This window comes from Furipterus horrens, unplaced genomic scaffold (genome assembly GCF_987537825.1).
Source record: "Furipterus horrens unplaced genomic scaffold, mFurHor1.1.pri manual_scaffold_13, whole genome shotgun sequence".
Classification (NCBI taxonomy): domain Eukaryota; kingdom Metazoa; phylum Chordata; class Mammalia; order Chiroptera; family Furipteridae; genus Furipterus; species Furipterus horrens.
This window is the reverse complement of record NW_028327183.1, coordinates 19306413-19327500: the sequence shown is the minus strand read 5'-3', so window position 1 is coordinate 19327500 and position 21088 is coordinate 19306413. Positions and strand designations below refer to the sequence as shown.

General features: G+C 52.5%; 1 protein-coding gene across 5 annotated transcripts; it reads left to right on the top strand.

Annotated features, from left to right (window-relative positions):
* The first annotated feature begins 2579 nt into the window (after positions 1 to 2579).
* FCSK (fucose kinase) lies at positions 2580 to 20944 on the top strand. Of its 5 annotated transcripts, none has more exons than XM_090259964.1 (25): positions 2580 to 2777; positions 8286 to 8390; positions 8742 to 8893; positions 8996 to 9046; positions 9799 to 9924; positions 10303 to 10375; positions 10779 to 10876; positions 11263 to 11343; positions 11851 to 11970; positions 12147 to 12318; positions 12664 to 12776; positions 13411 to 13512; positions 13631 to 13801; positions 14285 to 14349; positions 14735 to 15105; positions 15793 to 16003; positions 16181 to 16347; positions 16432 to 16653; positions 17016 to 17159; positions 17315 to 17434; positions 18491 to 18655; positions 18958 to 19145; positions 19236 to 19335; positions 19473 to 19618; positions 19727 to 19896. In XM_090259964.1, the coding sequence occupies exons 2-24, from the start codon at positions 8309 to 8311 to the stop codon at positions 19598 to 19600; spliced, it is 3222 nt and encodes a 1073-aa protein (XP_090116090.1). In that variant the 5' UTR covers positions 2580 to 2777; positions 8286 to 8308; the 3' UTR covers positions 19601 to 19618; positions 19727 to 19896. The 5 variants fall into 5 exon arrangements, with proteins under 5 accessions (XP_090116090.1, XP_090116089.1, XP_090116086.1 ...); XM_090259960.1 differs by lacking the exon at positions 19473 to 19618 and adding an exon at positions 20217 to 20944 and having other exon boundaries at positions 2590 to 2777; positions 19835 to 20058; XM_090259963.1 differs by having other exon boundaries at positions 19473 to 19896.
* The last annotated feature ends 144 nt before the right edge of the window (positions 20945 to 21088 follow it).

Genomic DNA, 21088 nt, shown 5'->3' with positions numbered 1-21088 from the left:
TTGCTTCTGATGTGGATAAACTTTATGGTGCATTATATGTTCCAGAGCTCACAAAGGATCAGACTGAGGCAACACTTCGATGAAGCCACATCTTTGCTTGGCTTCTTCCCCTGCTCTATCCTGCTTCCCCTTGCTCTGAATCATTTGCACAAGAATCCCTGTCTCAGGCTCTGAATCTAGGGAACTCAATCTAACATATCCCTGTGGGTGGTAGTCCTGGCTCCCAAGGGGATTTCCCACTATGAGCAGCAGCTATACATCTCATCCAGGGCCCTGCAGATTGAACCTCCTCCAAGAAGCCTTCCCGGGCCCTCACTTACTGGCAGCATGTTTGTTTAATAATAAGGAAGTTAAATGCCTAGTCTGACCAGGCACTGTGCTAACCCCTTTATTTGCATTGAATCCTTCCAACAACCAATTAGGTAAATAGTATTCTATCCTTAGGATGAAGAAACTAAAGCTTAAAGAGGTGCAGTGGCTTGCTCACACAGTAAGAAAGTAATGGGAACTAGGGAGGATCTGATTTCAAACCCCTGTATTCAACCACTAGATTCTACCCTATACAATGGACAACATTAGAACATTCTTTACAGCTCTATCCACTCTACCCCAGACAGTGGGACTGAACATGGAACAGAGAGCTTGGCGTTTTTGTGTCTGCTGCTGACAGATTGCACTGAGGACTTCCTCTTATCAAAAACCCTCCTCAAATATCTTTGCCTCTCAGTCTGAGAAGCACAAGTGGACTTGGAACCACCTCCTACCCCTCCAGCATGTCTGGCCTAGGAGGTGGGTGAAGCCCTTTACCTCCTTAGGGTGTGTTGTTTTCCTTGAGCTCCAGCCAAAGCTGTGGCGTAGGCATCCCTGCTTCCCACTCCACTGCAGAAAGGGGACTGCATTGATGAGAGCAGCAGCAGTGGGAAGCAGCTAGCTCATTACTTCCCTGGAGGCCTCCTGGGTTCACAAAAGAAAGCACAGGCACCTAAGTATGGGGAGGAGGATGAGACCTGAGCCAAATGAAGAAGGGGAATGAGTCCATTGGGAGAAGACTGAGGGAAGGAGAGAAATTTGGGGGAGAGGTGAGGAAGTAGAAGCAGAGCATGGGACTGCTCATTCATTCATTGATTCATTCAATCAACAAACTGTTTTAACCACCTACAATGCCCTACGCTTTAATGAGGCAACCTGGGAATAACAACAATAAAAATAATAATATGTTAAACAAAAAACCTTTGTGGCTGGCAGCTTTTCAAAAAGAAAGGGTTTATTGAGCCAGGTGCTAGCCATAAAAAGGCCCATGTCCTAGAACATACAGTCTAAACCACCAGTAGCAGGGCTAGATGGAGAAGAACATGCCCGCAGTCCTGGAGCTGGGGGTGGGGGATCCTTTATACAATGGGTCTGGGGAAGAAAGATGTAAGTTGTTTAGAAAGAATTTACACTGGCTGTATTTAAAGAGGGGTTCTGGATTGGTTGTGGGCAGCAAGCCAGAGAGCTCATGCATAAGCTGGGTGAAGTGGCAGCTTGTGGTTTGCTAATTTTTTTTAGGTACATTCAGGAATATGAGCATTCTTTTGCCAGTTTTGGCCTGTGGCTCTGTTAACTGATTAACCTCTTACCTCTCCTCCCACCCTCTGGCCTGCTATAAATTAATTCAGGACAACTCAGGATTTTTCTCTTGTCAAATGGTTAATGTTTTTTGAGCATGTATCTTATCCTCACAACAATCTCAGCATTTGATAATACTATTAACCCATTTTTACAGATGGTGACAAGGAGACTCAGAGTAACCAAGTGACTGGCTAAGGTCACACAGGATTAGAGTAGGGTCCTCCATCTCCTTTGAGAATGAAGGCAGGACCTCTCAAGCTCCACTATTAATGGTAGGTTTGGAAAGTTCGTTCTTGTAAGAAAAATTCAAACAAACAGATAAAGCTTAGGTTCTCCTTGCCTTTCCCCATTCTTAGCAGTCTGCCCCAGGGCGTGTTCCCTTCCAGTCCTGTTTCCTACACACACTATGTGCCCATATACATTATTTTTGACATGAGTGGCTTCCCATACACAGGTTTCTACAGCGTGCTGCTTCTCCCTTAACAAAACGTCTTGAACACCGTTTCCTACTGTACATCACGTTCTACCTCGTTCTAACTGCTACATAGTATTCCATTACATGAATGTGCCCCGTTTATTCCTCCAGTACCCTAAAGAGAGTGTTTCCAATTTCCCGCTATTACAAACAATGCTGCCATTCAAAACTTATCCAAAAGCTCCGCAAATCCTCTTTTAACTGCAGAGTTGGAAAGTTTCTTCCGCAAGGACCCTCGTGCTGAAAACCCCGAAAACTCTTAACTGCTAATCCATAAATAGCCGCTTACTTTCGGGCAACATCTGTGATTCTCCCTTCTCCCTGCCTCTCTCCCCGGATTTTTTTTTCCTCCGGATTAAAGCAGTTGGTCCAAATCCAAAACCTGAAACCGAAGTCAGAAAACAGGCCTATGTCCTTAAGACGCATTGGTTCCTCTGGGAGTTGTAGTTTTGCTGGCCAGCGGAGCCGCCTTCTCGCTTCACCCTTTTTCTAGATCTGAAGACTGACCGCCCTTTCGGAAAGCGCGGCCCTGACCATATCCGTCTGCCCACGCTGTAACTGGGAGCTGGCTTTTTTGCAGAGGACAAGCCAGGGCAGGTGAAGGGGTGAAACTACATTTCCCAGGGTGCGCCGCGAAGGGAAGCTCAGCCCCGCATTAGAGCCCGCTGAGCCTAGCACCAGGCGGAGGCAGGTACGTGGGTCCACGCGACTCTTCACTCTGCTCGCTTCAGTACCCCTCGCCGTTTGCCGGCCCATCCTCTCCCAGGGGCTGGACCGAGGCAGAGAGTTTCCGAGAACTCTCTTGGAGCCTCTGGGCGCCCGCTGGCTGTAGGAGGAAGAGGGAGTCACAGGTCCTGCTACCCCACTTTCCCGGGTCTTTCAATGGGAGTTCGGAACCTGGGAGCGCTGGGGACAGGGGGGAATACGGGCTCCAGGGGCTCCTCACCCCAGAGGCAGGTGGGGTGCTGGATAGCAGCGCTGCCGATTTTGCTTTGAGGCCGCTTCTCCTGCCCCTGCGTGCCCCTGGGGGTCTCGTCACTATGCACAAATCTCAATTACACTCTCTCCCCACCTTTATCCGCGGTTTTGCTTTCCACGGTTTCAATGACCTGAGGTCTTCCATCTGAAATATTAAATGGCAATTCCAGAAATAAACAATGCGTGTTTTAAATTGTTTGAAATTCTGAGAAGCCTGATGAAATCTCCGGAGGCCTGCTCCCTCCTGCCTGGGGTGTAAATATCCCCGTTGTCGCACTTATCCGGCTGTGTATGCTACCAGCCTGGTTAGTCACTTAGTAGCCTTCTTGGTTATCAGATTTACTGCCAGTAACCCTTCTTTACCTGATAAAGGCCCCAAAGCGCAAGAGTCCTGATGCTGGTGAATCAGATATGCCAGAGTAGCTGTAAATTGCTTCCTTTTCAGTGAGAAGGTGAAAGTTCTGGATTTAATAAGGAAAGAGAAGAAAATCGTATGCTGAGGTTGCTAACATCTATAGTAAGAACAAATCTATCTGTGAAATTGTGAAAAAGGAAAAAAGAAATTAGTGCCAGTTTCGCTATCGCACCTCAAGCTGCAAAAACTACAGCCACCGTGCGTGGTAAGTGCTAAGTGCTTAGTTAGGATGGAAAAGGCATTAAATTTGTGGGTAGAAGACATGAGCAGAAACTGTGTTCGCTTGATGACAATGTATTGAGCCAGAAAGCATTGAGCCTATGTGAAGACTTCAGCACGCGGTCCCCTGAAAAGAGCGACACCAAGCCACTTACTGCAAGTAAGAGGTGGTTACACAGATTCAAGAATAGGTTTGGACTGGAAAATACAGATATGACTGGAGGGACTTTGCTGATGAAGAAGCTGCTGCCACATTTCTGGCAGACTTGACAAGCTGATTAAAGAGAAAGGAGACCACCCAAAACAAATCTTCATAGATAGATATGTATGTTTAGGAAAAAAGCAGTATATATAAGGTTCGTACTATCCTCGGTTTCAGGCACCCGCTGGGAATCTTGGAATGCATTCCCTGTGGATAAGGAGGGACTACTGTTCTTGCGTTTTGTGTAATTTACAGTGTGATTTTACTCCCAACTTTCTTCTGTTTTTTTTTTTTTTTTTTTTTTCCAGAAGGCAAATCAGATCGCTCTACATGCCTGTTTTTCTGTTTTTTCTTCTTCCCCCTTTAAAGCTCTAAAATGTGCCTGGCTGGTGTGGTTCAGTGGATTGAGTGCTGGCGTGTGAACCAAAGGGTTGGTGGTTCAATTCCTAGTCAGGGTACTTGCCTGGGTTGTGGGCCAGGTCCCCAGTTGGGACGTGCAAGAGGCAACTACACATTGATGTTTCTCTCCCTTTCTTTCTCCCTCCCTCCCCCTCTCTCTAAAAATATATAAAAAAATACTTTTTTTAGAAAAGGCTCTAAATGCAAGGTCCCAATCCTACCATTCTTCAAACAGCATATGAAGATGCCTTAAGATTTTATTCTGTCCCTGGCTCCTTCCCTGTCCCAATTTTGGGTAGCATGTGTCTGAAGACATTAAATAATATTTCAACTTGACCTCAGTAGATGAAGTTTCATTAAAAGTGGGCAGAATATTGAAGTAGAGGCCTATTTTCCAAGTTTTCTATACAGATGTCAGGTGTGACAGAGAGCAGTGGCCCCCAGGAGAGATGGTCTTGTTCCGTCAGGGTGGTTAAGAACATGAACCTTAGACTGGGAGACACTTCTGCCTGTACTAGCTGTGTAAGACCTTGGGCAGGCTATTTCATCTCTTTAAACTGTAGTTTCTTACCTATATCATGAGTGTGATAAGATCCAACTCATAGGGAGGACTACAGAGTAGGTCATATGAGCTGATACTACAATGCCTTTGGCATGGTGCCTAAAGAAAACACTCCCTAAGTATTAGCTACAAGTATCATTCTACCTTTTACCTTACTATAAAATACCCTTTTGGCTGATCTGGCAAGGCATGTTCCTCAGCCTTTCTTGATTTCCCTAGGCCTTCCCTGATTTTTTTTCTTCTTCAGGAGCATCTTTAACACAGAGAATATTTCAGAGCCTTTATTCCTACTGGCTTCAAGACCAAGTTAAACTCTCCTGCTTCTTTTTCCTGCTGGAGAGAACTACCATTCATTGAGCTCCTGCTGTATGCCACATACTGTATTTTACATTTTATTTAATGCTGACAACAGTCATGGGATGTTGGTATTGTTGGTCCTAGTTTTCAGATTAGGAAATTGAAGCTCAGAGAGGTTAAGCAACCTGCTCAAGATCACACAGGAAGAAGCAGAGATGGAAACAGTCCTAGGGGCTGATTCCCAGCCCTGAACTGCTCCTCTGCTCCAGTCTCTAGTTGGGTGCAGTCCAGATAGGGTTGCCCTTCCTCCTTTGGCCATGACCTATCATCTGCCCATGTCTCCCGGTCACTGTGCTGAGACCAAGACTGGGCTCAGACCTTTGGACTCTCCTTGAGGCAATCCTTTCTTGCTCTCTTTCGTCACCTTTGCTTGGGACCAAACATCATCAGCACCATTATCTGAGTAAGAATCAGAGAGACCCAGGGCCCAGTCATGGCTGTAGCGTCTATTAGTGTCTGTAAAGTGGACTGAGCGCTTACCCTTCAGGGGTGTTGTGAGAATGAAAAGTCTTCATGTTTCAACTGTGGGTCAGAGTGGGTGAGCTCACCCTTCGTTGTTGTTATCATTAATGTCATCCCCACTTCATTGTCACCTGTATGAAGTACTTTACATATATGTACTCCTTTTGTTCTTTTCTTCAATCCTGCACAGTAGGTTCAGAGTAGTGGTTAAGAGAATGGACTCTGGAACAAAAGTGTCTGGGTTCGGATTTGGCTCTGTCACTTGCTAGTTGTGTGACCTTGGACGTGTGACTTAATCTCTCTGTGCTTCCATTTCCTTTTTTAAAAAAATTAAAAAAAATTATCACCCAAGGATGTATTTATTGATTTTAGACAGAGAAGAAGGGAGAGAGAGAGAGAAAGAAACACTGATGTGAGAGAGAAACATTGATCGGTTGCCTCCTATATGCCCCAACTGGGGGTCGAATCCATTACCTAGGTATGTGCCCTGATGGGGAATCTAACCTGCAGCCTTTTGGTGTATGGGACAACGTTCCAACCAACTGAGCCACCAGACCGGGGCTGTGCCTCAGTTTCTTCATCGTCTATTCTTTAGGATTAAGATTGTAGTTCTCACATATGAAGTTAGAGGTTCATACAATGACTTTTCCTTTGAAGGTGCCAAAGGGAGATGATATTATACTCCCTATGTTGGTCCAGGTTCTTGGAGAAGCTGAGACCAAGACTGGATTAGATTTATTGGCTGAGGGAAAAAGAGGAGGGAGCTGGAGGATACGGGGAAAGCTGGTAGTCTGCTCCCTGTGAAGGAATACCAGAAGGAAGGGGGGATGGGTAGGAAGGGTCTCAGACTGCAATGAGGTTGCAAAACAGTTTCTGTTGGGCAGGTGGTGGTGGTGGGGCCCTGGAGCCAAGATTGCCTGGCAGAGGATCCCCAGATTGCTGGAATGGGTCTGTCTTTGTGTCCCTGCTGCAGTTGGTAGGAAGCATGGCGCCCCTGTGGACAAGCTGGGAGCATCGGTCAATTATACTCCCTCCCTCGGGAGCCTGAGAGGGTTAGGGGTGCCAAAGATCTTACAGAAAGTTGGTGGCCAGGCTGGACTCCCTCGCCACCTCCTCTTTACTGGGAAGGCCATCTGGGCATCTTGGGGAATCCCTTTGCCTGCAGGTGCCTGGCCAAGATCTCTAGCTCATATTTCCTCTCTGGATTTCCCTCCCGGGCTGAGCAGGGAACAGAGCAGTTTCTGTTAGTGGTGGAGGCTTTCCCTGAAAGCTCCAGGAGTGTGGGTGTTGCTAAGTGGTGGTGTCTACCAACCTTAACCACAGGACTGATGGCAGAGGAGTCTGGCCTAAGAAGAACTGCTGTGGTTCAGGTTTCCTGCTGGCTTTGGCTGGGGCATGGGCGGGACACTGTTCCAGGCACCTCTGGGAAGGCATGCAGCTAGCTCCACTACGTCTCTCTGACACTGAGCTTTGTGGGGTGGAGGGAACATGTGGGGGTGGGCCACTTTGTAGGACAGCAACTGGGACTCTGCCAGAGGTATCTGCCGGGGCACTCCTGGGAAGTTGTCTGCGGAGGTCTTGGGGAGCCAGGGGCTCTGGAGTCAGATTGGTTTTCCATCTGGTAAGAGAGAAGTGTTGGGGGAGCTAGGAGGGGGTGAAGCCATAGCTTTGGCCTCGTTTTCCCCTCACTTGCTCAGAGTGCCCTGGAGGAAGGTAGCTGGCAGGTGGGGTTGCTGCCTCTTTCAGGCTTGGAGCCTCTGGGAGGGGAGATCCCCTCTGAGGTCCCTGGAGTGGGCACTGTTGGCACCCTGGCTGGATCCCTTGACCAGGCTGGTACATCCCTCCCACAACTGTCCCCTTCTCCAGGGAATTCTCTTCAGCCCCAGGAGCCTGGGAGGTTAGGCCTTCACTCCTTCCAGATCACAGCCAATGACTGAATGATGAGGGGCCAGTGGTACAGAAAGGGCAGCCCCTTGCTTTAAGGTGGGATCCAATGTCTACCCCACCCTGCTCCTTTTACTTCCTCTCCTGAGGAAATCACATGCACCCAGAATGAGAAAGTCAAAGATATGCTTATTACCCGACATAGCAATCCCTCAGCGAGGTTTCCACCTGGAGAGATGAAGTCTTATGTTCACACTAAATCTGTACGTGCATGTTTATAGCAGCTCTATTCTTGGCTGTCAAAGCCTGGAAACAGCCCAAATGTCCTTCAGTGAATGGACAGAGAAACAGATTGTGGAAGATCCATGCAATGGAATACTGCTTGGCCAAAAAAAGAAAAAAGAAGGAAAGAAAAAGAAAAGAAAGAAGTACCAATATGCACAGCCAACTTAGATGAGTCTTAGAGGCATTATGTTGAGTGAAAGAAGCCAGTCTCAAAAGAGTACATTCCAACTCACACTATGAGACCTGATCAATGGTTGTCAGGGGTGAGGGATGGAGGGAGGTGTGACTGTAAAGCGGTACCATATGGAAATTTTTTTGGGTGCAGATGGTGGGTGACCACAAGAATCTATGCATGTGCTGAATTTCATAAAACTATACACCAAAAATATCAATTTTAGGGTATGATAATTTATGTAAACCCCTATCTCTGCCTCAGGAAGCCCCTCAACTTTGGCCAGAATGGAGCAGCCGAAAAGAGTTGATTGGACAATTATCATCCTTACGTGCCAGTACAAGGACAGTGTCGAGGTCTTCCAGAGAGGTAGGGGATCCTCCCTCCCCACTCAGCCCTAATGTAGAACTCTCACCACACCCCTATAGCTCAAGGAGTCAGGCAGACCTGGGTTCAAATCCAGATGATGCTTCTTCCTAGCCATGTGACCCTTAGTATACAGACACATCATATCACTTCATTGAGACTTGGGTTTCTCATCTGTAAAATGGGAATAATTGTATTTACTTCACAGAGTTGGGTAAAGCTCTAATGAACTACTGCATGAAAAGCTACTGAGTCAAAGGAGATAAAATAATGGTTATCAGTAGGTTTGCTTTAGGTGCTTGGGACCAGGGCTGGGAGGCTGGGGGACAGGTCCCAGCCGTGTTCTGACCACAGAGCTGGAAGTGCGCCAGAAACGAGAGCAGATCCCCGCTGGGACATTGTTACTGGCTGTGGAGGACCCCGAGATGCGTGTGGGCAGTGGGGGAGCCACCCTCAATGCCCTGCTGGTGGCTGCTGAACACCTGAGTGCCCGGGCAGGCTTCACTGTGAGTGGATTTGTGTTGTTGTCTCTCCCCAGGCAAGAGGGTGCCATCCTTGGGTGCCTTCTGCCCAGGCCTCTGTCAACAGGGCTTTTTCACTCTTGACAGGTGGTCACATCTGATGTCCTCCACTCGGCCTGGATCCTCATCCTGCACACAGTTAGTAAAATGCTTGGCAAGGTGCTGTGCAGAAGGCTGGCACCATGAATCCTCAGGGTTGGGCAGGACTTAAGGGGTATGTTTGCAAGGTGTTTATTGTGCGAATCCAGAAGAATTGGAATCGAAATTGATCCAAGTGTCCACAAATAGGGAACTGGCTAAATATAAACGGCTTATCCTCCTGATGGAATATTAGAAAGTGATTAACAGGTCCATCTAATTCTGTATATTGACTGGATAGAGACTTACCAGCTCTGTGACCTTGGGCAAGTCATTTGACACTTTCTAGGCCTCAGTTTCCACATCTGTAAAATGAGATGGAAACAGTTCCTGCTTCGTGTGGATATGCTGAGATGATCCATTATATGCTTATAACAGGGCCTGGCTTTATACAGTTCCCAATTTTATTTCCCCAGTTTTACATGTATGTGTATTAAGTTTTGTTGTCTCTACCTTTTCAGAATGTCATTTTGTTTAAAAAAAAATTAAAGAATATATGAACACAAATCTGAAAGGATATACCTCAAATGAAGGCAACGGTTATTATTCCTGAGGGATTGTTTTTCTTTTTGCATATCTGCATTTATCTGCATTTTCTAACTATTTACTATAATCATGCCATTGAAAAAATTACATGAGAAAACACTTTTTAAAAATCTTCTAGCTTGATGACTTTCCACCTTGCACAGCCCATAGGGTGTCCCCAGCTCTCTGTCCGAGGGCTTTTTCACCTGTCCGGGCTTCCCCTCTAGGGCCGAGACTTCCCCTTCGACGACTGTGGCCGGGCCTTCACCTGCCTCGCTGTGGAGAACCCCCGGGCCCCCGTGGAGGCTGTGGTCTGCAACCTGGACTGCTTGCTGGACATCATGAGTTATCAGGTGAGGCCAGCAGGTGCCTTGGGGTCTTGTCCCTCTCCCACTGCACCACCAGTTGTAGTCTGTCCTGGCTCAGATGGGACACCATGGAGAACGGCTTTGGGGTTGCCTAGAGTTAGAGCTTCAGGAAATTAGTGTTGGCAACAGTGATTTGGGAGGGGAGGAATTGTTGTTCTCCCAGAGGAATGTCTATTTGGCTTGGAAACCATATATTCCTTCTAGAGGTGCCCAGATGGCCCCGGAGGTGGGCAGGAGGGTCTGAGGGACCCCTGTTACCTCCAGGACCAGAGCCTCCTAGAGCATGGGGACAGGCTCGAGGCTGGGCTGTGGCAACAGAGAAAGGGCTGGGCCAGGTCACCAGCTGCGCTCTCTCTCCTGCAGCTGGGCCCAGGCTCCCCGCCAGGTGTGTGGGTCTGCAGCACGGACATGCTGCTGTCTGTTCCTCCCAACCCAGGTGAGCCCAAGAAGGTTTGGGACCTCCTCCCTTGCTGTAGTCAGAGCTTTTCCTAGCTCTCCATTCCTGGACCTGGCCTACTGCCCTATTCGGAAGGGAAGTTGTAGGGTGTGGAGGATGAAGCCCAGACCTGGAGGCAGGACTTCCCCTACTGGGCCTCGGTCTTCCAGGCTATAGCATGGAGACACCAGCCCTGCCCCTTCTGCCCCAAAGGGCTGTGGTAGAACTTTGGGAGGGGAGGCATTGTCATTCTCCCAGAGGAATGTTCATTTGGCTTGGAAACCATATTTTCCTTTTAGAGGTGCCCAGGTGACCCTACCCTGAGCTCTTGTTTTTATGTGGCTGGGGACTCGCTGCCTTCAGTTGGGGCCCCCAGGGAGCCTCCTGACTGCCCCACCCACAGGGATCAGCTGGGATGGCTTCCGGGGAGCCAGAGCGATCGCCTTGCCGGGGAGCACGGCCTATGCCCGGAACCATGGTGTCTACCTCACCGACTCCCAGGTAGTACCGCTGGGGTGGTGGAGCGGGCAGCTGAGCCAGCCTGCGATGGACTCCTGGTCCTGTGCTGTGGGTAGCCTCTTGAGCTGGACTTTCGGGTACAGCCTGGATTTGGAGGCATTTCCTCCATGGTAACAGTGCTTGTGCTCACTGCATCTTTTGCCAAACTTGAATTACACACAGACCTGTGCCAGGCTCTGCGCTCGGGCTGGGGCTGTGAAGACATGCAAAGCCCCTCTACTGTTGGGGTGGGATAGCGCTGCCCAGGAGCATGCTGGTGCCTGTCAGATGTGCCCCGAAGGCTTTTGTTTGGAGCATACCCTTGTTGTCTCTCTGTTCCTGATTGTCCCCTGCTCCTTTCCCTAACTCTGTTTTCTCCCCTGACACAGGGCTTCGTTTTAGACATTTATTATCAGGGTACCGAGGCAGAGATACAACGGTGCAGCGGGCCTGATGGGCAGGTGCCACTGGTATGGCTTTGGAGACCCCATGGCAAAAGGAGGGTTTGCCTTTTTGCTTGAAGATTCCAGGGCAGGATAGAACCAGAATCTGTGGTGGAGGAGCGGGTGGAGCCAGAATCTGAGGAAAGGGTCTTGTCCTGAACCAGAAAGGCTAATGTAAGCAAGCTCAGGAATGCAGTTGGGAAGAAGTCTGGCACCTGATGCGGGGGATCCTTCTAGAATGGAGGACAGGGATAAGAGCGATGGTTAAGGGTCTGGGACCAGACCATGGGGCTGATGGAGAACTAGATTTGGGAGGAGGCCTTAAAATTGAGGGGGGGTCCCAGAATGTGCCTGTTCAGGGGACCCGCCTTCTGATAAGCTTAGAATCTGGATACTGGAGTGGCCCAGAAGATGAAGGACCCAGCTTGGTATGGCAGCCAGCCTTGTTTGGCCCATTTTCATGTGTCTTTCCCAACTCAGGCCCAAGCCTGGCCCCAGGGTCCCCCAACCTGATCCTTATGGGGGCTCCTCCAGGTGTCTGGGGTTGTGTTTTTCTCTGTGGAAACTGCTGAGCACCTCCTTGCCACTCACGTGAGCCCGCCCCTGGACGCCTGTACCTACATGGGTTTGGACTCTGGAGCCCGGCCTGTCCAGGTGACTGGGGTTTGGGGCTGGGGGCTCTGGCCTGGGGGAGAGGCCCTGACACCGGCAACCTGGCTATGTGACCTCAGGTTAGCCCCTCCCCTCTCAGGGTCAGTATCTCTGGGAATGGGATTGCTACAGTTTGGCCTAGGAACCCCCCAATAGTTGTGCTTCCTACCCTTTCCCAGTTGTCTCTATTTTTCGACATTCTGCTGTGCATGGCCCGGAACGTGAGCAGAGAGGACTTCCTGGTGGGGCGGCCCCCAGAAATGGGGCAAGGTGACACAGATGTCGCGGGTTATCTTCAGGGTGCCCGGGCTGAGCTGTGGAGGGAGCTTCGTGATCAGCCCCTCACAATTGGTGGGTGCTGCCTCTTGGAACTCTGAGGTGGGGAGACCATAGGAGTGAGGAGGACCTGTGTAATGAGGTCCTGGACCAGACAGTTATGCTCTCCCAACCCAGAGCCTTGACACTGCCCCCTTTCCCAAGATAACTCTTCCTTTTGTCTCATTCCTTGGCTCCAGCCCCAGTCTTCCCATTTCCTAGCTGTGTGGCTTTGGGTAGGTTGCTGAACCTCTCTGGATTTTAGCTTTCCATTGGGCACTATGGGCTCATTGCCATGCTTGCCCTCCCAGGGCCTGATGAAGGCCTGGCATCAGAGAAGCAGCAGGCATAGGGTTGAGTTAAGTGCTTATATCTTTACAGCATATATCCCTGACGGCAGCTACAGCTACATGACCAGCTCGGCCAGTGAGTTCCTGCACAGCCTCACGTTCCCTGGGACTCCTGGGACCCACCTTGTGCACTCCCAAGTAGAGGTAAGACCAGCAGAGTTGCCTTAGGACAGGTGGGACAGGGGCTTTTAGGAAAGGATGGACTAGACCATGCTTGGAACAGATTGCCCTATGAATGTAGGTATTATCCCCATTTGACATGAGGCAGTGGAAGCTCAGGTAGGTTAGGTAACTTGCTTAAGGCTACAGAGCCAGTAAGTGGCCAAGTCAGGATTTTATATCTAGGTCTGCTTGATTGGGAAGCTAGCGAAGACCCTAGACCCTTTCCTTGGGGTCTGCTTGGGGAGATACGCACATTTGAGGGGATGGGCCTGGGTGAGTGCCATGGTGCTGAGGAAGGGAGCAGATAGAGCTCAGAAGGGGCCCTCAGAGTGATAGGGGTACCTGGCCTGGTGGGAGAGGTTTTCTGGGGGACCTGTTATCTGATGGGACCTCCACGACTGAGTTCAGATTTGCTCTGGAGGACTCTGCAGGGAGATCGTGCCTCTGGGGGAACAGTGTGAACAGGGCTGGATGGAAGTCGGCCAGAGGCTGGGGCCAGGGCATGTGAGAGGGGGATCTGGCTGGCTGATGGGCATGGGTTGGGACCTTGGCTGTGAGGGAGGACTGGGGTAGCCCCTGGCCCTGGGCCCTCATGACCTTCTCTCTGGCTTCACAGGAGCTGCAGCTATTGGGGGCTGGGAGCTCTGTGATCAGCTGTCTGCTGGAGGGCCCTGTCCAGCTGGGTCCTGGGAGTGTCCTGCAGCACTGCCATCTCCGGGTGAGACCTGAGAGCAGGGGCAGAGGGAAGGCAAGGCTGTGGGGGCCAGGTCCTATGTGTGATGGGGGGCACCTGGAGCTGCACTGCCCCTGAGGATGCCGGCCCTCTCCCCTCCCAGGGGCCCATTCACATTGGCGCCGGTTGCTTCGTGAGTGGCCTTGACACGGCCCAGTCTGAGGCGCTACATGGCTTGGAGCTGCGTGACCTTGTCCTGCAGGGGCACCATGTGCGGCTGCACGGCACCCCCGTCCGTGCCTTCACCCTCGTTGGCTGTCTGGACAGCTGGGAAGTAGGTGCCACCCTGTTTTCCCTCACTGCCATCTTCAGGCTTTGGAGAGCCTGTGCGATTCCAGCCCAGCTCTCACTCCACTGCAGGGCTCGCTGAGCGCTGGCCTGAGGGATAGGTTGTATCCCGTAGAGTCTCACTAAGGCTTTGTCTCCTGCCCTATCTTCTCTGGCGGGCAGTCTGGCTGGGGATTTTTACCCCCACTTTATAGGCCAGAGACTTGAGGTTCAGACAGGGAGGTGACCAGCCTTGGGCTGCAGAGCCACGTATAGTGAATTGGGTCTGGAACCAGAATTCTGTGCCAGTTCCAGGCCCCTGGACTGTAGTACTGAGGCTCCAGGGCTTGACACACTGTTTCAGAACCCGCTCTTGTATGTGCAAGTCTCTCCTCCTGTCCCTTCTTGAGCAGTTCCCAGCCCTCTGGCTTTAGTGTCTCTAATTCCTTCCTGTGACCTCTGAAGCCCTGACTTCTTCCACTTCTCCCAGAGACAGGGGACAGGAACGTATCTCAACATGTCCTGGACTGAATTCTTCCGGAAGACAGGCATTCGGTGAGACTGATGGCCTCAATGAGCTCTGTGGGCCTCAGCAGCCAGGGCAGCTGCTTCTTCAAGGCTCCTCTCTGCCTCCGCCCCAGAGCAGCACCTACCCTCTCACTAGCCCAGGGAACCTGGGGTAGTTTTGGGCACCCTGATCCTCCCCAGGACCTTCTCCCTGGACAACTCTTAATCCCTGGCTTTGGGATTTTGTTCAAAGGCCTGGGAAAGGAGGCAGGGCAGTTTGCCTCTCTCCCTGAACTGCCTGCTTGTGCCACCTCAAAGAATTTGCCCTGTCCTTGGTGAATTAGCCAGCCCCCAGTTGACAGGTGTCCAGGGCTTGGTGAGGAAGCAGGAGCCCTTGCTTCCCTCCTGCTAACGTGCCTTTTCCCCACGTCAGAAACTGGGACCTGTGGGACCCAGACATTCCCCCCACAGAGCGTTGCCTTCCCAGTGCCCGCCTCTTTCCTGTGCTTCACCCCTCGAGGGCCCTGGGGCCTCGGGACATGCTGTGGATGCTAGACCCCCAGGAGGATGGGGGCGAGGCCCTGTGTGCCTGGAGAGCCTCCTGGCGTCTGTCCTGGGAGCAGCTGCAGCTGTGTCTGGATCGGGCTGCCACACTGGCCTCCCGCCGGGACCTGTTCTTCCGCCAGGCCCTGCAGAAGGCACGCAAGGTGCTAGAGGCCCGGCAGGACCTCAGCCTGCGCCCATTGATCTGGGCTGCTGTCCATGAGGGCTGTCCCGGGCCCCTGCTGGCCATGTTGGACCAGGGTGAGTATTCTGGGCCTCTGTGCTGGGAAGCCGGACCCAGCACCACCTGCCCTCTGGGTTGATGACCTGAGGGCACTAGGGAGCCATGAGACTTCAAAACAGGGGACAGACACAGTGGAGTTTGCTTTTAGGTTTCTGGGAAGCTTCATCCTTGTCAGTAGGGAGTTTCTGGTGAGAGGCTGAGGCCTGGTCCTGAGCCTCTGGGTCCTATGAGCATCAGCAGTACTGAGTGCTGAGAGGTAGGTGCCAGAAGCCCAGGGGGATGTGACCAGCTCCAGCTGAGGGCTCCGGCACACTGGCTGGGGCTTAGGCAGCACCTCATTAATGGTCCCAGTGATTGCAGAAAATGATCCCTACTTAAGTTGTTCATCTACAGCCACACAGTTAGTTGGGAGTGGAGCTGAGACTGAACCCTGGTGGTTTGACCATTGAGTCGGAAATCTTAACCACTCTGGGCATCTTGGGTGGGGGTGAAGAGGCACAGCTGGGCTGGCCTGGGGCTGGCAGGATGAGAATTTTGACAAACAGAGGAGTAGGGCGTGCAAACATAGGCAAGGATATATCTTGGGCAAAAGTGAAGATGTGTGAGGGATCTGGAGTGTCTGGGGACTGTTGAATAGTTTCTTGGGGAAGAGGGCATGGGGGGCAGGTCCCATCCCCAACCACCCCAGACTTCTGGTCCCTCAGTTGCAGCTGGTGCAGGAGACCCAGGCGTAGCAGCCCGGGCACTGGCCTGTGTGGCAGATGTACTGGGCTGCATGGCAAAAGGCCAAGGTGGCTTACGGAGTGGGCCGGCTGCCAATCCTGAGTGGATTCGGCCCTTCTCGTACCTGGAGTGTGGAGACCTGGCTGGGGGTGTGAGGGCACTTGCCCAGGAGCGGGACAAGTGGCTGAGCAGGTGGGTGCTAATGGTGTCAGAACCCCTGGAGAAACCCCTGGTTATTCTTGCAGGTGGAAACCCAGAGAGGTGGGGAGGGGTGCCCTTTGGTCACCCAGGGCAGGCAGGTCCCCAGACCCAGGCAGCCTGCCCCAGCTTGGGGCTCCATGCAGCGACCTCTCCTTTCCCTCTTGGCAGGCCCGCCTTGCTAGTGCGAGCTGCTCGCCACTACGAGGGGGCTGAGCAGATCCTGATCCGCCAAGCTGTGATGTCGGCCCAGCACTTTGTCTCCACACAGCCGGTGGAGCTGCCGGCACCTGGGCAGTGGGTGGTGGCTGAGTGCCCGGCTCGTGTGGATTTCTCTGGTGAGCCGCTTGGAGGGGGGTGAGGGTAGCTACCCCAGAGCTGCCAGCCCCCGTGACCAGCTTGGTCTTGTTCAACTGCTGCAGGAGGATGGAGTGACACGCCACCCCTTGCCTATGAGCTTGGTGGGGCAGTACTGGGCCTGGCGGTGCGAGTGGATGGCCGCCGGCCCATTGGGGCCAGGGCTCGCCGCATCTCAGAGCCCGAGCTGCGGCTGGCAGTGGGGCCTCGGCAGGATGAGATGGCCGTGAAGATAGTGTGCCGCAGCCTGGAGGACCTGCAGGACCACTGCAAGCCCCATGCTCCAGGTCAGGGCACCCAGGACATCTGCCAGCAGGGATGGCACACACAGCTAGCTGGGGGGTAGGGGTAGAACCCTTGAGATCCTGCTGGCCATGGGGGCCTGGCCTGAGGGCTAGCAGGTCTGGTTGAAGAGCCCAGAGGTTACTCTGCCCAGGCGCATGCAGGTGTAGGAGGTAGAGCTGGCACATCTGCCCACATTGGGGAGCCCAGAGGTCTTTTTGTGGCTTGGAGGTGGGGCCTGCACTGCTGCTGGGCTTTTGTCCCCCAGATGAGCCCCATGCTGGGCTGGGAAATAATCAGGTGAGGTGGTATGTCTGCTTCTGTCTTTGGAGACCAAGTTCCTTGCCGGGTGCTGGTCCTTCTGCAGGGGCCCTGCTGAAGGCAGCCTTTATCTGTGCGGGGATCGTGCACGTCTGCTCCAAGCTCTCACTGAGTGAGCAGTTGCTGTGCACCTTTGGGGGCGGCTTCGAGCTGCATACTTGGTCTGAGCTGCCCCACGGCTCTGGCCTGGGTGAGTGGACCCTGTCCCCCTGCTGCCAACCACTCCATCCCCACCCTCCAGCCTCCCCTTCCATCCTCCTCAGTGCCTCTGCCCAAGAGGGAGTGGGGCAGGGCTGGGCTGGGCAGAGCTGTTTCATGCCTGACCCCCTCCTCCCTGTGGTGCAGGCACCAGCAGCATCCTGGCAGGCACTGCCCTGGCCGCCTTGCATCGGGCCGCAGGCCGGATGGTGAGCACGGAGGCCCTGATCCACGCAGTGCTGCACCTGGAGCAGGTGCTCACCACAGGTATGGGACTGTCTCTGGCTGGGGGGAGGTCACTGGCACTTTCCCAAGAGCTTCCAGAGGCTCTCCTGTCCTTTTCTGGTAGTTTCTACCTGAAATATTTCTACCTCCAAGGAGCTGACATTTTAGCAGAACCTACTAAGTGTCAGATTGTGTGCTGTGCTTTTCATGTTAGGTACCTACGTTTACATGTTTATCCCTCATGACTTTGTTGCCATCCAGGACTGTCCCTTAGGGTGGGGTGGGGGCGAACTGGAGTTTGGAGTAGGGGACAGAACCTTCAGCCTGCCTTTCTAGCCCACTTGCTCCTTCCTTGGGCTGTGGTCATTTGTGCCCACCTCCCCTTCCCGCCAAACATGGCTGTGATCATAGGGGAATGTTACTGATACCAGGCTTCTCCCCCTTTTCTCTGCCACGGCCCCTCGGACTCCATGCACAATGGGGAGCAGCCAGAGGTTTGTCTGGCCCGATCCTTAAGTGACCCCTCCAGGATGCCAGGCTTCATCCCACATCGTGATTCTGGGCAGGAAACTGTCACAAGCATGTATAGATGCCGATTATGCTATCTTTTCCCGTCACTTTGCAGCCCACCCCTACCCCCCTTTCATTGTAATGACTCATATCCCATAATAGGTAGTTATTAGCAAGAGAGGCAGATGGGAAGGCCATTCCAGTTTTCTTCTGAGATGTACATTCACATCCTTCATTTGGTCAATTGGCAACTATTGACTAGTCACTCAGTGTGGGGCCCTGGGGATAAAATGAACAAAAACAGGGCCCTTGCTCTTAAAAGTAATATGGTCTACTAGGGACAGACATTAATCAATAACCACTCAAATGAACGTAGAACTATAAGCTGTGCTTGGTGCTCTGAAGGAGAGTGCCGCAATTAGGGAGTTCTTGACATTTGAGGCCTGCCAGTAAACACCACGTTTTGGCTGTCAAGTTCTAGATGCCTCCTACCATTTGCATTTTATATATACTTTAAACCCCTGTAGGCCCTTCCCCCGATATAAGGGTCTGTCTATACCAGAACGATCTCGACTCTTATTTTTATAGAGCTGCAAGAGAAAAAGAGATCCATACCCTTCATTACTAAAGCAGGATATAAACAAGCTCTTCTAAGTTTGATAAGTGAGGCTGAAAGCTTATTTCCAGAAAAGAGAGTGCAGGGGTCAGTGAGGCTGCAGGAAAGGTCCTCTGTCACATCACCTTGGTGGAGAGGTGAGTGCAAGGTCTTACCCTCACTGCAGTTTACCTCAGTTCCAACTACACATGAGGTCTGCAGAACAGCCTGGCCTTGTGCAACCCAAGCTTGGTTCTGGAGTGAAATCCTTTCTCTTGCTGGGGTCATCCTGCTCCCAAGGACAGGGACAGAAGCTGGACAGCTTACTTGGCCCAGCTGGAGTTGGGGGAAGCTGTCTTTCTACACTGGTCCCTGCCAGGGATGCAGGGGGCCAGGAGCTGGGCTGGGAGAGGAAGTTGGGTCTGATAGGCTCCAACAGTGATGGATCCTGGGCTCACAGGAGGTGGCTGGCAGGACCAAGTGGGTGGCCTAATGCCTGGCATCAAGGTGGGGCGCTCCCAGGCTCAGCTGCCACTGAAGGTGGAGGTGGAAGAGATCACTGTGCCTGAGGGCTTTGTTCAGACGCTCAATGACCACTTGCTCCTGGTATACACTGGCAAGACCCGACTGGCTCGGAATCTGCTGCAGGTGAGCCCCAGCCTGAGGAGGAGGAGGAAGGGAGGCAGAAGGCTCAGCAGGGCCCAGATTCTCATTGCAGCCCTCCTGCCCCACCTGCAGGATGTGCTGAGGAACTGGTATGCCCGGCTGCCTGCTGTCGTGCAGAATGCACACAGCCTAGTGTGGCACACGGAGAAGTGCGCGCAAGCGTTCCACCAAGGTGAGGCGCTTCATCCCTGAGGGCAGGGCATCAGGAGTGAGTGCCTTGTCGCCCATGGGTCTGAGGCCAGGGGCCTTTGCACACTTGGCACAGGCCCCAGGTGTTAGGCCCCTGGGACAGAAGCCTGTCTTCCCTAGGGTCTCACTTAGGTGGGAGCCCTATCTCAGGACAATACTTGCATCATGGGGAAGGCCTCCAGCTCCACCTACCAAGAAGCAGGTGGGGGAAGAGGTTTGGCCACCATAGCCGAGTGCCAGAGAGCTAGAGATAAGCAGGGTTCCAAGTGAGTGACTACACAGTTTAGTGAACACTGCTGGGCGCCATGTCAGCCGCTCTGTGCACAGCAGTCCTCAGACAACCCTGTGAGGTGGCCTTTATTACCTGTTTCCAGCCCCTGGTTAAGCAGTACTGTACCTCTTGACACTTCACTGTCGACAAATTGGCATGGACAGGATGTTCTGGCTCAGGTACGCCACTCCCCTCTCTGCCCTAACCCCAGGAAGCCTGCCTCTGCTGGGCCAGTGCCTGACCTTGTATTGGGAGCAGAAGAAGCTCATGGCTCCAGGCTGTGAGCCCCTGGTTGTGCGGCGAATGATGGATGTCCTGGCCCCCTATGTGCATGGCCAGAGCCTGGCAGGGGCAGGTGGCGGGGGCTTTCTCTACCTGTTGACCAAGGAGCCAAGGCAAAAGGAGGCTCTGGAGGCTGTGCTGGCCAAGATTGAGGTACCTGATGGTGTTGGGTATGGGAGTTGGTGGGAGAGCAGGAGCCTTCACTGTGGCGTATCGGCTAACCAGGGGCTACACCTGCAGCCTCAGTTCCGCCTCTGGAAGGCTAGGGATTTGCCCAGAGCCTCTAAACACCTCTTGTCCTTTGCTCCCAGGGCCTTGGGAACTACAGCATCCACCTCGTAGAAGTGGACACTCAGGGCCTGAGCCTGAAGCTGTTGGGAAGTGAGACCTCAACCTGATACCCCTTCCCGTGAGGCCTGTCCCACTGCAGGAGGAGAAAATCTGGAGCTACAGCAGCCCCTCCATTCAGAGCACTCAGCCTCATACTCCCCACCCATCTCTATGAATCTGCTTCCAAAGGAAGGTGACCTGAGTTTGGGCCCAGACCCTTCTGAAGCCTGGTGAAGCAGAGACCACACTTGGGAACAGGACTGCGACCTCCTGGTTGACAGTGGCCTAGGCTTGGCCTCTGCTCCATCTGGACATACGAAAGCCCTAAGCTCAGTGTCCCTTGTGGCCTTGACCTTTACACTCTCCATGAAAACCCTGGAAGAAGGGGAGGACAACCAGCCTTAGCAGATGGCTGGGTCCCTTGGTAAGGCTGACCCTTTGAGGCATTTCCTATGGCCTTCCTTAGCGGTAAGGCTTTAGCCTGAATAGAGACTTCACGTTTAATAGTCCTAGGCTGACTTGCTCGGGGAGTGGAAGCAAGGGTGGGTCCATACCCACGTCTGTGGTAGTTGAGCCAGTGCAGTCTACAACCTGTCACTGCCAACTAGGCCTTAACCAGTAACAGAGACTGTGCCATGTGACCCAGAACCTGTGGGCAATAGGTTTTCAGGACCATAACCTTCTTAGAGTAAATCCAATCTGCCCTTCAGGGTTGTCTTCATTGTTTCTGCCAGGAATTCTTGCCTCCCCTGGCACTGTGGAAAACTGCCCTGGGTAGGATGCAGCTTCTGGTGCTGAGGACCCAAGAAGGGGATTAGTGTCCAGGATCAGATGAGTCACCATCTGTCGTGTG

Excerpts from the sequence above, each read along its gene's own strand:
- FCSK (XM_090259960.1), top strand. The coding sequence starts at position 8,309 with ATGGAGCAGCCGAAAAGAGTTGATTGGACAATTATCATCCTTACGTGC. Across the intron at positions 13,513-13,630 it reads TGCAGCACTGCCATCTCCGG|GGGCCCATTCACATTGGCGC; the intron begins GTGAGACCTGAG and ends CTCCCCTCCCAG. Across the intron at positions 19,146-19,235 it reads TGGCTCGGAATCTGCTGCAG|GATGTGCTGAGGAACTGGTA; the intron begins GTGAGCCCCAGC and ends CCCCACCTGCAG.